The sequence below is a fragment of the Botrytis deweyae genome (genome assembly GCF_014898535.1).
Source record: "Botrytis deweyae strain B1 chromosome Unknown BDEW_044, whole genome shotgun sequence".
NCBI lineage: Eukaryota > Fungi > Ascomycota > Leotiomycetes > Helotiales > Sclerotiniaceae > Botrytis > Botrytis deweyae.
The window spans coordinates 104,409-120,248 of NW_024066251.1; the positions used below are offsets into that span (position 1 = coordinate 104,409).

A 15,840-nucleotide genomic window follows, 5' to 3' on the forward strand; every position below is an offset into this window, starting at 1 on the left:
AAAGCCCAAGGCCGCCCGCGGCTATCACTAAGCATTTCATCTGCACAAGAAGTGAAATGCTGGTGTGTTTTTGATGATAACCAATCAATAGATGTAGACATGAGATCAATAGTTAATAATAGAGGTTGTGGAATTTACATGCAAGGTTTAACTTATTGTTGAGGCTCGATGAGCGACCCAGCTTTATTAGCTCCCTAGGTACTTGTCACTCCTGGTGAACCCTCAATGAGTGTTTAGGATTGTGGTCTTAAACCCCATATGACTAGCTCAATTTCTAACCACAGTGAAATTATATAATCAAACAACAACCTTTCTATCTCCAAGATTTTGTACCTGTAAACTTTTCCATCATCTAGAGGAATGTCATTTTGGGGGTTAATATGTTAATATCCAAGTCTGGACGACCATCTAAACGCTAATTCAAAGTGAAACACTGAATGTCATGGAAAGGATTTATCACCTCGAGAAAAAGAGGGTTAATCCGATGAATAACACCTCAGATGGTAAATGCAATGAAATAGATTTAACTTTTTCTTACATCCCCTTCTTGGGGCCGTGATGATCAAGCGACCGTGAGGGATGCTCTACACTTCGGCTCCCCCCACATCGCTTGTTTCTCCCCCCTTCAAGATGTGAGTGGAATTCCGCGAACAACTTATATATAAACGACGAATTACTTGAAGATAAAAACTCATCATTCAAATATCAATCTACTCATTCCATCAAAGTCCTTAACCATTTAATATTCACAAAAATTTCAAGAATCAACCATTCTAAATACCAAAACCATCTTCATCATGAGTGTCATCAAGAACGTAGCTATCACCGGTGTAAGTAAATCAATCTTCTCTAAACCTATCATGGCATGATCTAACTCAAATAAAGGCAGCTGGTGCCCTTGGCAAGCCCATTTTCGAAGCCCTCGTCCAATCCAACAAATTCAACATCACAGTCCTCACTCGCTCCACCTCCACCTCCACCCACACCTACCCCTCAAGTGTGACTGTCCTCCCCGTAGACTTTGACTCCATTCCCTCTCTCACAGCCGCCCTCCAATCACAAAAAATCGATGCCATCGTCTCCAGCGTCGGAAGCGAAGGTCTCCTAGGCCAAAAAGTCCTAATCGACGCCGCCGCCGCCGCAGGCGTAACCCGTTTCATCCCTTCAGAATTCGGTTCTGATCTTTCTGACCCACAAACTAAAGCCCTCCCTGTCTTTGGCTACAAAGTAGCCATCGTTTCTCATCTCGAAGACGTTGCTGCCAAGAACCCAAGTTTTACATACACATTTATTCGCAACGGCGCATTTCTCGATTGGGGACTTGAGTACACTTTCATCCTCGATGTGACATCTGGAAAACCATCTATTTACAACGGCGGTGATAAGATATTCAGTACCACCACTCTCGAGACCGTAGCTCAAGCCGTCGTAGCTGTTTTCTCCAAATTTGAAGAGACGAAAAACCGAGCCGTGTATATTCAAGATGTGCAAACATCCCAGAATCGTCTCTTATCGATTGCGAAGAAGGTTGCCCCAGAGAAGAAATGGGAACCCGTTCCGGTGAACACGGCTGATCTTTTCGAGTCTGCAAATGAGAAGCTTGCAAAGGGGGAAATGACAAGGGAGGTTGTGGTCGGATACCTTCTTACTGCGGTTTTTGGAGAGGGATATCCATCGAGATGGGAAAAGGCGGATAATGAATTGTTGGGTTTGAAGGAGAAGACCGATGCTGAGTTGGAAGCTATTGTGAAGAAGTATGTCAAGTAATGGGAAATGTCTTGGGAGAATATTAGATTACAATGTACATCGATTTTATGGACAAACTATAAATGACACAATATTTCTCGTTCCTGTTCACAACTTTTGAATCTTTAATATGTATTATGTATTGCTGAGAATGTTTCCTATGTTGAAGATGTGAAGATATGAAGCTAAGGAGGATTCAAAGGACAGGGAGGATGGATCTGTCAATAGTATTTGGATTTGATGATAAATATTCTAAAGATTTGAAATGTAAGATGAGATAAAACTACAATCAAACGCTTCTTCTTTTTTCAACTCATTATAGAACTATCAAACATAGTGTAAAAGAGTTGAAGGTGGTAGGGTCATAGAGTAGTCCTTCGCATATACCACAGAAAAGTCACTGTAGACGTAGCGCCTCCAACGGAGGAGAGGGATGGGAGGCTCTAGCTGGCGCTTCACAATACGTACGGGAAGTTGGGTTGGAAGGAACTGACTGCTTTTTCTAAACTACACGAAGAGGATCTATAAATACTAGCTACAATAGAGACACATGACCAGCACGTGTTTTCCGCGCACAATAGATATCCGAGTTTGTTTTATTATAATACTGAAGATTCATTCTTAATTTGATAGTGACTAGAGCGCATAATACTACATGCGTGCCGTCGTGATATAGGCTATACTTTCTTCAATTTAGCGATTAACACTCGTAGTAAATCTAGTTAACAATGATATGATTATAGTAATCTCATCAAATTGTTTGTAATAGAATCTATAAGTGCGTGTATTATAATCTTGCTCTATTCAACTCTAATGTCTGTATTATCAAACCCCCAGATCTCTCTTCAAAATATCCGCTCCCTTCTCAGCTACCGCATAAACAGTACTCAAGACATTCCCACGAGGCTCAATCGGGATAACACTCGCATCACAAACTCTCACATTCGCCGTTCCATACACAACCAAGTTCTCGTCAACAACCCCATCCAAATCCTCACTCATCATAGCACATGTTCCTACAGGATGGTAATTCGTCGCTCCATATTGGCGAATGAAGCGTGTCACTTCCTCTACGCTCGTGGCATGACGAGGAAACCCACTCGGTAAAGTGTTGCCACCTGGCTTGAGAAGCGCAGACAGCTTGGGCTGTTCCAGCATTTGGCCGATTTGGATGATGTGGCGAGATAGGATTTCGGCGTCAAGGGGATGTTCGAGATAGTTGATTTTGATTTCAGGATACTTGCTGGGGTCGGCAGTCGTGATATGGGAGCTTCCACGAGAGAAGGGGTAGGAAAGCATAGCTAGTATGGTCATGTAGTTCCCTGGTGCTGGTGCAGTACTCGGAGTATATCGTTGTTTCCGTGTCATGAAAACTGTTGAGGATGCTTCTTCTGGGTCGAGGATTATGCGCTTGATGATATCGTGCTGAGCTTTTAGTCCTTTGCTAGACGTTGATGAGGTTTCTAGGAGGATCTTGTTGACGAGAGACGCCAATTCGCGTTCTTCTTCCTCTGAGTTGAAGGCCTTTAGTGGCAAATAGGAGAAACTATATGCAGCACCTTCTGCAAGCCGACCTATGTGCTTGGCTTCGTACAGTTTCTTGGCGGCTTCAATTATTGTGGGATCACGGGCAGAGACGTCTGCTGTTTCGATATCATCAAATACTTCAACGGAAGGCCCAAAGTTCAGATGGTCTTGAAGATTTTCTATTTTCACACGTAAGCATCATATGAGTAAATTTGCCTAGCAGCCATTCTTACCGCCGACACCCTCGAGTTCACGAAGACATTCGATACCCGCAGTAGCAAGTCTTTCACGTTGTCCAATTCCGGATAGCTCCAGTAATTTTGGTGATCCAAATGTCCCAGCACATACCACGACTTCTCGATTCGCATGAGCAATCACAGTTTCCCCATTGTCTTGGCTGTAAAGAACACCTATTGCAACAGCCTTACCGTTCCTCTTCTCATCTCCAAAGATAATCTTACTCACCAGCACGTTACTTTTGACAACAAGATTATCTCGTTTCGTGGACGGCTCCAGAAATGCGACCCCAGCATGGCTCCTTTCACCTTTGAAAGAATCAATAGCATTCGTCGTCGTAGACCCTCCCAGAACATCTCCCTCAACTGGGTTCTTCGACGAGCTATATCCCAGATCTTGGATCGCATCCGTCCAAGCTTTCTGCATCGGATGTAACGTCACAGGGTAGGAAGCTTGGATTCCCTCCTCATACTCGCTCTCGTCATGCCTACAGACATATCCACCTTCCATCGCGAAGTCGCCAATCTCCAACTCTCGTTTAACCTCCTCGCCAGGTGCTTGCAATTTTTGAAACCTCGTATAATACTTCCCAATCCCTTCCCAATCCCAACCTTTCCCAGCACCCACCAAACTTCCCCACGCATCATGATATGCGCTCGACGGATACACCAATGCATGCGAATTGATCGCACTACTCCCACCCCATAGCTTTCCCCGTGGCTGCAAAATCACTCTACCATTCAAACCCTGCTCCGACACGGTCCGGAATCCCCAATCATAATTCTGGTTTCCAAGTAATGAACCAGCAAGGCCTGGGGTACTGACTTTGGGGTCTGAGTTGCGATTTTGACCTGCTTCGAGTACGAGAATACGAAGAGTGGGGGTAGAGGAGAGGCGTGCTGCCACGACGCTACCTGCCGTTCCACCGCCGACGATTATTACGTCAAAGGTGTCGACGTCTTTATTTTCCAAAGACATGGTGAGACCAGGAGCTAGTATTGTTTACACGAAGACAAAATTTGAGCTCGAAAGTATCCTGCCATCGCAATGGCGATGTAGTAAGAGATGAGAGATGGCGCTTAACCGCCCAGGCACCAGCTTACTTCCACCTGCCGAAAGAGTATCTGAGAAACCCACTTTACGCCATAGGAGTAATTATGCAATATTGTAAGATATACGCCATAGGAGTAATTATGCAATATTGTAAGATATGTTATCGTAGCAAGCGGAGACGTGAACATAGTATAATTGAAGTGAAGTCATACGTATTATCAAAGAGACTGTTACAAGATACAAACCGAAAAAAAGTCTGCATAATGATTTTCTCGCAAGCTTTAAACATTGCCAGATAAAACATAATATCACAAACATGGCGGACTATGTTTTCAATGCTGTTCTAGATGATAGTAACGAATATTGGTATTTATACCTGAAATATATACCACTTTGTCCCAATTTTCTCAATGCGTCTAATCATTAACCAAACCAATAACCCAAGGTTTAAACGCCGTCCCAGATCATAAGTACTCATGTTGTTTCATCGTGTTCGTTCATTTACCATGCCGCCTAAAAGCCCCGGCCAAGAATGCTTTTCCCACAAGAGAAATACAAGAATACCAACAGGTACGCCGATAGTAACCAAAAGAGCGTTTCTGCACCACCACCCAAGACCAACCAGTGAATGGTTATATCCAACCTTATAATTATGATCCCACCGGGTATCCAGGAAACACCATGGCCCAATTTTCCACCCGCCAAAAGAATTCCCATGCAAGCATGCTTTCCCGTATCTCATACAACTATGTATGTATATACATCCATTCTGTCTAAAAGTCATGTACAGTTCCAAGCCTGATTCTTATACTGTAGTCATTGTCTAGGCATTTCTGCCTGCAGCAGCCTCACCACGATTCATTCTGTTGTTAAGAGCTGCCGCGTTGAACATGAAATCGCGATTAATGTCCATGCTTCGAGCGATCCGCCCACCTGGGGTGTTGGGATTAACAACGTTCACACGGCCACGATTTGAAGCTCGCTGTACGTCTTCGTCATCTGTGTGATCTTCCTCCTCATAATCGGCCAATCTTGTGAAATAATCAGCAAGCCCGTCGACGCTAGGCGTACCAACAACATGGTCATACATGGGAGGGGGTGTTGGCATCGGTGGAGGAGGCTCATCAGCCTCATATTCAGGAGCAGCAAAACTTGGGTTGCGTAACATGTGAATGGGTCGTTGAACTGCTGTATTCATTGCAAGATGTGCTTGTGGTGGTCTAGTCAAAAGCTGAGCGGTTTCTGGGCGCGCAACCGTCGACTGACCAAGACTCTGCCTCAGATTATCAAGAGAAGAAGCTCTCGAGGCTGATGTTACTGGCGCATTCTCCACACTGGCTGCATTAGGACAACCACATTGACGCTCATTTTGAGAGCGAACACTCGGGCCACCGAGGTCACAGTATGCAGGCAAAGCCATTTGCATTTGGGACGCGTGGCAGCTGAGAATAGTAAAGGGGGAATCGATAGAAATCTCAAAATGCCGGCGCTTTTTACCAGTAGGGTCATCAGGATCTTTGCGGGATATGCGCATGGCAATCTAAAAATAGGGTAAGCAAATGTATTCCAAAGGGCGATTAGTTAATGTGAGAATTTGATTTACCTTGAACCAGTGGTGTACTCTAGCATTCTTCCATGAACAATCATGATGAAGACGTTTGGATTCATCCTTCTTCATCATCTCGCATGTGGGCAATTGAACTGACATCTCCAATTCTGTTGGGCCAGCAAAGTGGTCAAGCCCAAGGTCGAGATCACCTAGTATATTGTTGGACTCTTCAGGTAGAGGTTCTGGGGTGGTGCCCAACTGTCTTGCTATTCTCTCCCTCTCCCTCTGTGCAGTTGCCCGCGCGTGAGCTCTTTCTGAAACAGAGAGCTCGCCTCCACGGAGAACTCGCAGTTCAGAGTTTCTAAACTCTTTGGAGGGATCCTGGTTCGCCAATTTCTCGAACAGTAATAGTTTCTTCTGTTGCTTATCCTTTCTAGTTATATCACCACTGTTGTTGTGGTAATCAATAGACTCTGTAACATAAATCCTGATCTTGTGAATTTGAACTTTTGCCAGAGGGGTCAATTTGAAAGCTATAGGAATCTTAGAGCCAATTGGGAAGGATTTTCCGGAAATCATAATATCATAATGTAACTGGTCATCCCAATTTCTGCTTATTGAGATGGGTTCGACCAATTCCAATGACTCAATATTTGGTGTTCTGATGACCGGTACTTCCTTGACTCCAAAAAGATTGGCACGAAAGGCACCCGCCCTTTCAACCAGAGTTTCCACTTGCCATACCACAGAAGCCATCGGGAGTTTTGTGGTTTCCGGAGAGTTATTGTCTATTGGCAATTCAAAAGTGTATTCGTATACTCCAGGATGGAAAGTTTTGTACCCTTTTTGTTGAGGTGTTGGGCCATTGGGAGAGTCTCCCTTTTGAAAGCTACGAGACTGGTTATTCTGTAGTGACAACCTCTTTGTTTCCTTTGATGTCATAAGGGTACTTGCTCTACTTCTAGCACCGAGTAATGTCGATATCCCAGAGCTTGGTGAATCCAGAGGGGTTATAGATGTCGTCCCAGATTTATCCCGTAGATAGTAGTTGCAGTGCGTTCCATAGCCGACATCAGAACCTTCATACAAAGCATTGAAGAATGGTAGAACTTGTGTTCGAAGCGAATCTTCTTGAAAAGTTTCTGTTCTGTTCGGTGGCAATCCTGTGTGGTTGTAAGCTTCCATGATCAGAATGTGTAAGTGAATTGAGTATTGCATACCTTCAGGCCATTCAGTTCGCGCCTTTCCTCTGAATGTTAATGTAACTGACTTGATCTTGGCGCTTTTTGTAACATTAAGTCGAACTTTGCCACGGAGAATCCCAAGAGTATTGTGGGATTCAGAATTGCGAGTTGTACCGTCGTGGTCCAAACCAGTCAGGTAGACAATGGGTTCAGCGAACGGAACGTAAACAGATACACCGTTGCCTGACGCAACAGGTTTCTCATTTTCCCCAATGTTCGCTATTGGGGATGGCTTTGAAGTTCTAAGGCTCAAATCAAGGTCCGGCTGGCTGTTTCCTAAGGGCCGGTTTTCGATGCCTACTGCTTCCATATTACTAGGCCCAGGCCCTGTCATTATTCCTCCTTCCGACCCGGCCTCCAACCCAGAACTGGATTGGGCCCTTCTAGAAAATATGCTTCGACGATCCCCCGAATTGGTCCGTACTGATTGTGAACGACTCACTTGCGGACTCGGCGATCTCGTGGATGATGCGGCAGAGGATGTTGGTGAAGAAGGTTGGGATGAAAAGGGCGAGAAAACAGAACCTAGCACACGCTTTGCGCTCTCTCGGGAAGCCAGCTTGTTCAATTGGGACTTGGTTCGGGAAGGCTTTTTAGGCCCTGGTGGGGATGATGGAGGTCGTAAATCAAATGGAACAAAGCCGGCGGGGAGACGAGTTATATGGATGGAATGAGGTCGACGTTGTCTAGGTCGGCAAGGTGGGATAGGAAGAGTTGTGTTCCGTGTCTTGTCTGCTCGGAAACTGGGAGGGTTGTAGTATACCGTTCCTCGACTAGTGAAGTATGGGATTGAGATTTGGCCTGTCATCTTGCGTATTAATGATTAATTCTCTCGAAAATATCTCCGGAAATGTATATGCTGAATGAGTGTGTGAATCCTCTCGATGAGGGGTAGTAAGAAATAAAACGAAAGTAGTCGCAAACTGTGGTGGTATTCGAGATGCAGTATGTATCTCATTGAATCCCACGAGGCAATGGCACAATATTATAATATTGTGATATCAGATCGTACTGACACCAGATGACCCAAGACTCAAAGCAGTGATGCAGGAATATATTTGGGCAGGGTGAAGCTGGTAGGGCATGAATATGAGGGGGGCATGATTCAAGATGCAATTTGTCGCACAACCAAGTCACGGAGGTGTGTTTGAGGAGTTGGGACTTACAATATTGGGTAGATTACTATGAATTTGCTTGTTGTCAGATGCTTGGGCAACTTATAAAACAAGGAGTAAGGGTTATGTCTGATTGCCAGCACATGTAGACGAGAATGCGAAGTAAAGTACTGCGTTATTGTACTACGAAATCGCAAGAAGCGGTATGCCTGTTTCCTTATATTTCCAGGTATTCGAGATTCAAGCAAAAGATCTGCTGGCAGGGTTGATATTGATGCTTGTATAGCTAGGGATCCTGGAAACCCCACAAAACAACAATATATCGCGATGAATGGACGATTGGATGATGAGAACCGGGTCAGCAGGTTATCGAATACCGATACATAATTCTCGGGATGATGGGATAGAGGAAGTACAGAGCAGAACTCAGTCGTTGTGAAGCAGGACAATGAATTGAAAGGATAAGAAAATCAGAGATGCAACGAATCTTGTGAGCAGGCTAACGAATCCGAAAGTATCTAGTCTAGACGCTTAATGGTCGTGATGATGATGGCTATTAATGATCCCTAGGTGGGTATTTCCTACGTCTGCTTGCTCTGTTCCGGCGGAATGGAGTGTGAATGAATGGAAAGGAAGAAGTTCTACGGAGTCCTAATTCAAATCTTTGGACCCATTCCACACATTTAAACGCCGCATCGTGCTTGTTCGTGCCGGAAGCCGCGGAGGAGACCTATGAAAGCAACTTCTGTGTATAATAATGCTCAGGTGCAAAAAGTTAGGACAGATTAGAAAGAGCCGATGATGTACCTAACTCTACTGTACGTATTCTAATTTTTCCTAGCGTGCATATTCACAAAACGTGACCACGACAACGACGACGACAGTAGAATAGGATGCCAATGCTCAAAAGTGGTGACCATACATGATACCGTATACTGTACACACCCGACGTTTCGTTGGATGATATAAATGACCATTCGAGGATCTAGATCTCCTTTCCAACAACGTTCATGATCCTATTGATGACTGTACGATGTAGCTGGGAAAAAAATACGAAACTAAAGTCCCCGCCATATCCGAACAGACAGTGCCATTCCGAGATACCGGGCTCTGGCCGCACCACACCGAACTTCTAGCAGGTACGATTTTTATGAATCTATGATATCTATAGTACCTTTCTTTCAAATTCCTCAAATCAACACAACATTATTGTTATTTTGCATACCGAGTACATCAACGAATTGGGCACTGATCATTCAGCCAATCCATCTTCGATGAAACTTAAATCAGCAATCAATTTCCATATCAAGATTCTAGAATACAAGTTTTCATGCCCAGGTGCCCGTCAAAAATGCAAGTAGTCGATGTCAGATCCACAACCAAACGGACAGAACCAAGAAAAAAAAATCTTTAACAGAAAAGATACTCCGAAAACAGGAACCCCCTTGTAATATCTTCACGTGAAGTTTCGGTATTTAGATTTCGCTATGGATATACCAAGTAGAGTGTCAACCCAATCAATATCCTTTGCGTCTGGGATCCCTTTCGCCCTTGAAATTTAACTTTTTGAAGGCTGAAACTACTGTTCGATGTTGGTTGGAGTAACAACATCTCGTCGTGTCGAATTGTTAGACTCGCGAGACTTGTTTCCAACTGACGTCTAAGCCTTGTTCCTAAGAGCACTCTGCCACCTTGCCCAGAAAACCTAATGTTGTACAGACTACGTGCCGATTTTGCAACGTACCATTTCTACATCCCCAAGTTGATTACAAACCCGAACTGATATGTTCTCTTCTTGGCCTAGAGATACCAAATCAGGGTTTTCTTTTCATAAGGCTATCTTATGATTGGCAATAATCGACAACAGTCTAGCTAAAAGACTTAAATTCATGTCCATAATTCAAACTACTCCATACAGATGCAGATGGCTTATTTAGTGGCATACGAAGCAATGACGAAGAGTGACAAGTATATCCTAGCAGTCTAAGACTCTAGGTCAACGTCCAAACAAAAACGTGGAATTGATATCGAAAGCATAATCATAATTGAGCGTTTTATAACCTCATCCTATCACTCAAAACAGGCACAGGTCAAGTTGCAATCAGTACCTGCCAAGAGGAAACCACCCTTTGTAACATCTCATTTGGCGAACATCCTAAAGCATGTGTAAAGATCGGAAGAACTGCTGTCTTATCACCCCGAGCATCCCCTCTAGCCCCTCAATATGCGGGATACCTATCGTAGAAGCCCGAGCTTTTAAGCCACTTGCATCATCCTCAATTCGGAGTAATTAGATTTGTTCCAGAAGAAAAAGTCTAATAAATATCAATCCTTCTTCCCTGAGTATATCACCATCCAATATTTGGAATATCATCAAGGAGAACCTTCGAAACAAAGATACTCACCGGGGGGGAATCAATCTGTTTAGACGTTCGGGAACGTCACTTACAATCTATCTTGCATGAGGTTCCATTGCATTCATGCACCGATAGATTCACACACGTCATACCGGGGCGGCCAGTGTACACGGTGATCTTGTGTTCAACCACAAAAATCCCCATAACCACAGCCAAATTAGTTCATCTTGATTACATAAAGATGCCTGGAGACAATGGAAAAGCTTCTAGAGTAGCGGTAGAACTTTTCTATAGGACCTAAAGTATTCACGCGCGACACGGCACTTCTTAGGACTAGTAGGATTCCAAAAGGAAAGCATAAACACGCACGGGAATGTTGGGATTAGTAACAGGAGAGAATGATACTCCAGCGTTCGAGAAGTTCATCTCTTTTCTTTTAACAATTATGCCTCTGATTAGACTTCGCAAAGTCCTGATGAACTGTGGTCGCCTAGACTTTGTGTCAAGCCCCACCCGAGAATGAAGATGCACTGTCAAACACAACAATAATACATCAAGAATTCTTGTTAGAGCCATGAGAACTTGAAATGGGAACTGTAGGGGAAGTCTCGAGAATTTAAGTCGCTGCTCCTACTCCGTAGTCAGACTTCAACTCCAATGTAAATAATATAACCCCACCGATCAATAAAAGGGCGCGCCTTGCCAAGCCCCAACGGTGCCTATGAATAGCATCCAAAGTAGCACACAACATCTGATATTCTGGTGTCAGCAGACTAAAAGATGGAACCCTTTTGATCGGGTCTGTGAAATCAATACATATAATATCAATAGAGATAAGCAGCTACTCACCAGTATTCCAGCATCGTTATCAATCATTTAAACAAAGACGAAAACATCGACGCAATTATCGATATGAAGTCAGCAACTGATCGCAAAACAGCACTCATCCTAATCGATGTTCAAAATGGCTTTCTCCGTCCAACAGCATTTGGTGATCTCGCAACTCGCAGCACGCCGAGGTGTGAGGAAAATATCGCAATGCTGCTTAGGAGGGCCAGAGACTATAATGAAAAATCACTAGGGGCAAGCACCTCATCGCCCGTCCTCATTTGTCATGTGCACCATCACAGTATCAATCCTGCCTCTATGTTGCATCCCATCAAACAGATAGAGGTCGATGGAAAATCAGTGCCTGCAGTCCACCCACTGAAATTTGCAACTCCTCGTTACAACGAGAGGATTTGGACAAAGAACGTCAACTCGGCATTCATTGGAACGGGGCTGGAGAACTTTTTGAAGGAGAACGGCGTGAGGCAATTGGTCATCTGCGGTTTGACCACAGATCACTGCGTCAGTACATCGACACGCATGGCGAGCAATTTGAGAATTGTCGATGTCATGGAGAATGGGAAACTTGTGGATGAAGGTGATATTGTGCTAGTGGGAGATGCGTGTGCAACATTTGCAAAAGGAGGAATTGATGCTGAAACAATACACCAAGTCAATCTTGCTAGTTTGGATGAAGAATTTGCGCAAGTAAGAGAGACGATAGATGTTGTTGAGCAGGTTTTCGTGGAGGTCTAAATATGTGACTGGTTTTTCCCCAAGCTAGCATATTTCAGAGTTGGCTGGCTTGTCATATAATTCAAGAATGAAATATAGACACGATGTATAGTTTTGTGAAACCCAAAGATGAAAGTGAATCTCCTCTCCAGCAAGAGCTTGTGACTTTAAGAATTTTGAAGAGGTAGACGGCAACAGGTAACCTTGGAGAGTCTCTCCACATGTCAATGGAAGCAACTTTCTTACACATTGAGAGTAAATGTTGAATATCAACATCATACTCATGCTGATAAAAATGACAGTAACAAGCAACGATGTGGTAGACAAATATCAATCGTTTAACTCGTTATTTGCAAAGATTTTAAGCAAACAAGTCTCTAAAATCATACCTAAATTTTGAATTAATTTAATATTTTGAATGTGAAATGAGAAATTTACTTTAGCTTGGTAGGCGATAGGATCATTATTTTCGTACGGGGCCTCCGGGCCAAGTAAGCGGTAACGAAGGGCAAAATAAATAAAGAGACCGCGATGGACGCGACTGGGTAGGAGACGCGCAAAGTGGAAAATAACATTTCTTAATTCTCGTGTACATTCAACATTGGAGACTATTTTGGAAAATGGACTCACTTCATGAAGGTTATCCTGATGTTTCAACAGTCGACAATGCTTCTCAACCTTTAAAAGGCATGACTCTTTGCTGTACCAATGTTCCAGATGAAAAACGTGTAAGTTTTGTCTATCATGTCAATGTTTATGAGTATTGGATGGTCAAGACTTGCATGATTTGCAACATACAAGCGCACATTTCTCAATTTGAATCCCATTACTAATTTTGCTCATTTCTAGACAGAATTAAACACCCAAGCACAACAAATGGGTGCCAGTATTCGAGCCGATCTCACAGTCGAAGTTACCCACCTAATCGTTGGGCATTGGGATACTCCAAAATATCATTATGTAGCCCAATTTCGACCGGATGTTCGACCGATGACAATGGATTGGATTGCGACAGTTAGGAACCTTTGGGTAAATGATCATGATATAGATATGGATTCATTGGAACGCCAATATACATTACCTACCTTTACTTCCCTCAGAATTAGTATGACCGGATGCGATGACACGGCAGAGAGGCAGGATATTGCAGAAAAGATCAAAGCGAATGGGGGAGAATATGATGGGAATTTAACCAAACAAATCACACATTTGATATCGTTCCGAACAGAAGGCAACAAATATAAGGCGGCGAAGAGTTGGGGCTTACGGATAGTCTCTGCCGAGTGGTTATCGGATAGCTTGGAAAGAGGAATGATTCTGAACGAGAAATACTATGATCCTTCTTTACCAATAGATGAGAGGGGAAAGGGTTCTTGGGACAAGGACAAGCCCAGGATAAATTCATCGAGGAAGAGGGCCAGGGAACAATCGATATCTGGTGTCGAAGAGGGTAAAAGGAAATTACGCAGAACTGCGAGTACGAAATTAAACACCCAAAGTCAAAGTATATGGGGGGACATTGTTGGTAGTGGCAATTCGATCCAGGTGTCGAGAAGCGGAATTTGGGATACCAGTGATAGCTTTGGACCGGCAGAGAATAAACAAGTCGAGAAAAGCAAAGAAGTTACACCACTTAAAGCTAAAACCCTTGACCTTGTTCAAAATCCGAACCAACCATCAGGTGGCATATTCCATGAATGTCAGTTTTGGATTCATGGGTTTTCTGCTAAGCATACACAAATATTGGAAAATCACCTCGTTGCACATGATGGTAAAGTGCTCCAGAATGAGTCTGATCTAAGTTCCCCGAATTCAAGAACACGGAGTTATATAATCGTACCATCTCATCTCTCTCCCTCAAAATATCCCAATAACAGTTCAAAGGTTGAAATGGTTACAGACTGGTGGATAGAACGTTGTCTGCACCTCAAGAAATATCTCGAGCCAAAAGAACATGTACTAGGAAGACCATTTCCCAAGTTTCCTATAGAAGGGTTTAGTGGCCTGAAAATTTCATCGGCAGCGTTCACCGGTATTGACATTCTTCATGTGAAGAAAGCCACCGAATTGTTAGGGGGCACATACAGCGAAGACATGACTCCACAATCTTCGGTTCTTGTCACAAAATCTATAGTCAGCCTTCGCAAAGACAAACTTGAACATGCTCAAGAATGGAAAATTCCAATTGTCACTGCCGATTGGCTTTGGGACTCGATTAGATCAGGAACTAAAGTACCATTTGCCAAATACAGATGCAGAGCCACAAAACAACCAGCTTCAGCACCTATCCCAAATAAAGAGTCAGTACCAAGACATGTTAGCAATCCGGAACAAACGGCTAGCCAAAACAAGGGCTCAATTTCTAGATCAAGTACACTTCCTTCACGGTCCTCATCTAAAACACGCCGCATTGCGCCCTTAGATGAGAGTGCTTTTGCACCATTGGAAACCGAATCCACCCCAATAAAAGACGAGGAAGAGTCAATTCCTCTCCCTATCCATCTCGAACCCGAATCATCAGAACTCACCCCTCCTCCCCCTTCAAAACCTGAACCTCTGTCTGAAATCCCCGCCAACTCACACTCTACAAATTCTACTCCCGCCACAAACTCCCATTCCTCATTCAACGCACGAACTCCCGAGGAAAATTCCATCGATATCAGTTCTCTCCTCGCCAAAACAAAACGCCCTGGCTCTTCCATTTCCATCCCAAACGGCACAGGTGCATCCAGCGATCCTAATTCCAAGCGAGCCCGTCAACCCCGCGGTAAAGCAATCATGGGCCGCGCCCTCTCCAACGTATCAACCGCCTCGCTCGCCTCCTCCGTAGACTCCACTGCTACGACCGGCCCCGCAGTAATCTATCCGCGCGAAGAATGTCAAGATGAAATAAACGAATTCATGAATCTTCAAGGCGATAGAGAGAAAGTGGTGGAAAATATTCCTCCAGCGACGCAGTTGGGATACATGGATAAAGAAGGCGAGGAGTATCAGATGATGGTTCAAGGGATCATGGAGGGAAAGGGAAAGGAAGTAGTTGAGAGGGAAATGAGCGTGGTGAGGGAAATGGAAAAGGCAAAGAGGGGATTGGGACGCAAAGGGACGATTGGAGATTTTTCGAATGTGGGAAGGAATAGCGGAAAGGGCGCTACGGGGACGAGAACAAGTACACGGAATAGGAAAAGTTAGTTGGGGAGCGGGTTCTAGTGACATAAATACCTTGGGGTTTATTGGTTGGGTGTAATGCATTGTTGGATATTAAGTAATAAATTTGGAGTTCGATAGGGTATACTGATTGATGGATAGATGGATGGATGGATAATATGGCTCAAATCCTGGATAAGCGAAATGGCTTTTTTTTGTTATATTCACGAAGATGCATTAGGATAGAGTAGGTAGGATGGGACGAGACAAAGATAAGATACAAGACTTAAGATTATTGAACGAAT

At 43.9% G+C, this 15,840-nt stretch overlaps 5 protein-coding genes across 5 annotated transcripts; 3 read left to right on the forward strand and 2 right to left on the reverse strand.

The window, feature by feature from the left end:
- Positions 1-797: 797 nt before the first annotated feature.
- EAE98_011091 (uncharacterized protein) lies at positions 798-1,767 on the forward strand (the record flags this gene model as incomplete). Its single annotated transcript, XM_038958713.1, has 2 exons — positions 798-830; positions 886-1,767. The coding sequence occupies 2 exons, from the start codon at positions 798-800 to the stop codon at positions 1,765-1,767; spliced, it is 915 nt and encodes a 304-aa protein (XP_038804904.1).
- A 648-nt stretch (positions 1,768-2,415) lies between these two features.
- EAE98_011092 (uncharacterized protein) lies at positions 2,416-4,629 on the reverse strand. The gene is made up of 2 exons (XM_038958714.1): positions 3,507-4,629; positions 2,416-3,452 (listed from the first exon to the last, which is right to left on the reverse strand). Exons 1-2 carry the CDS (start codon positions 4,486-4,488, stop codon positions 2,572-2,574), a joined length of 1,863 nt encoding a protein of 620 aa, XP_038804905.1. The 5' UTR covers positions 4,489-4,629; the 3' UTR covers positions 2,416-2,571.
- A 757-nt stretch (positions 4,630-5,386) lies between these two features.
- Positions 5,387-8,164, reverse strand: EAE98_011093 (uncharacterized protein; the record flags this gene model as incomplete). Its single annotated transcript, XM_038958715.1, has 3 exons — positions 5,387-6,103; positions 6,167-7,275; positions 7,333-8,164. The coding sequence occupies 3 exons, from the start codon at positions 8,162-8,164 to the stop codon at positions 5,387-5,389; spliced, it is 2,658 nt and encodes an 885-aa protein (XP_038804906.1).
- A 3,576-nt stretch (positions 8,165-11,740) lies between these two features.
- Positions 11,741-12,412, forward strand: EAE98_011094 (uncharacterized protein; the record flags this gene model as incomplete). The annotated part of the gene is made up of 1 exon (XM_038958716.1): positions 11,741-12,412. The coding sequence occupies one exon, from the start codon at positions 11,741-11,743 to the stop codon at positions 12,410-12,412; it is 672 nt and encodes a 223-aa protein (XP_038804907.1).
- Positions 12,413-13,011: 599 nt separating this feature from the next.
- On the forward strand, positions 13,012-15,580 carry EAE98_011095 (uncharacterized protein; the record flags this gene model as incomplete). Its single annotated transcript, XM_038958717.1, has 2 exons — positions 13,012-13,119; positions 13,241-15,580. 2 exons carry the CDS (start codon positions 13,012-13,014, stop codon positions 15,578-15,580), a joined length of 2,448 nt encoding a protein of 815 aa, XP_038804908.1.
- Positions 15,581-15,840: the final 260 nt, after the last annotated feature.

Excerpts from the sequence above, each read along its gene's own strand:
- EAE98_011092 (XM_038958714.1), bottom strand. The coding sequence starts at position 4,488 with ATGTCTTTGGAAAATAAAGACGTCGACACCTTTGACGTAATAATCGTC. Across the intron at positions 3,453-3,506 it reads TGAACTCGAGGGTGTCGGCG|AAAATCTTCAAGACCATCTG; the intron begins GTAAGAATGGCT and ends GTGTGAAAATAG.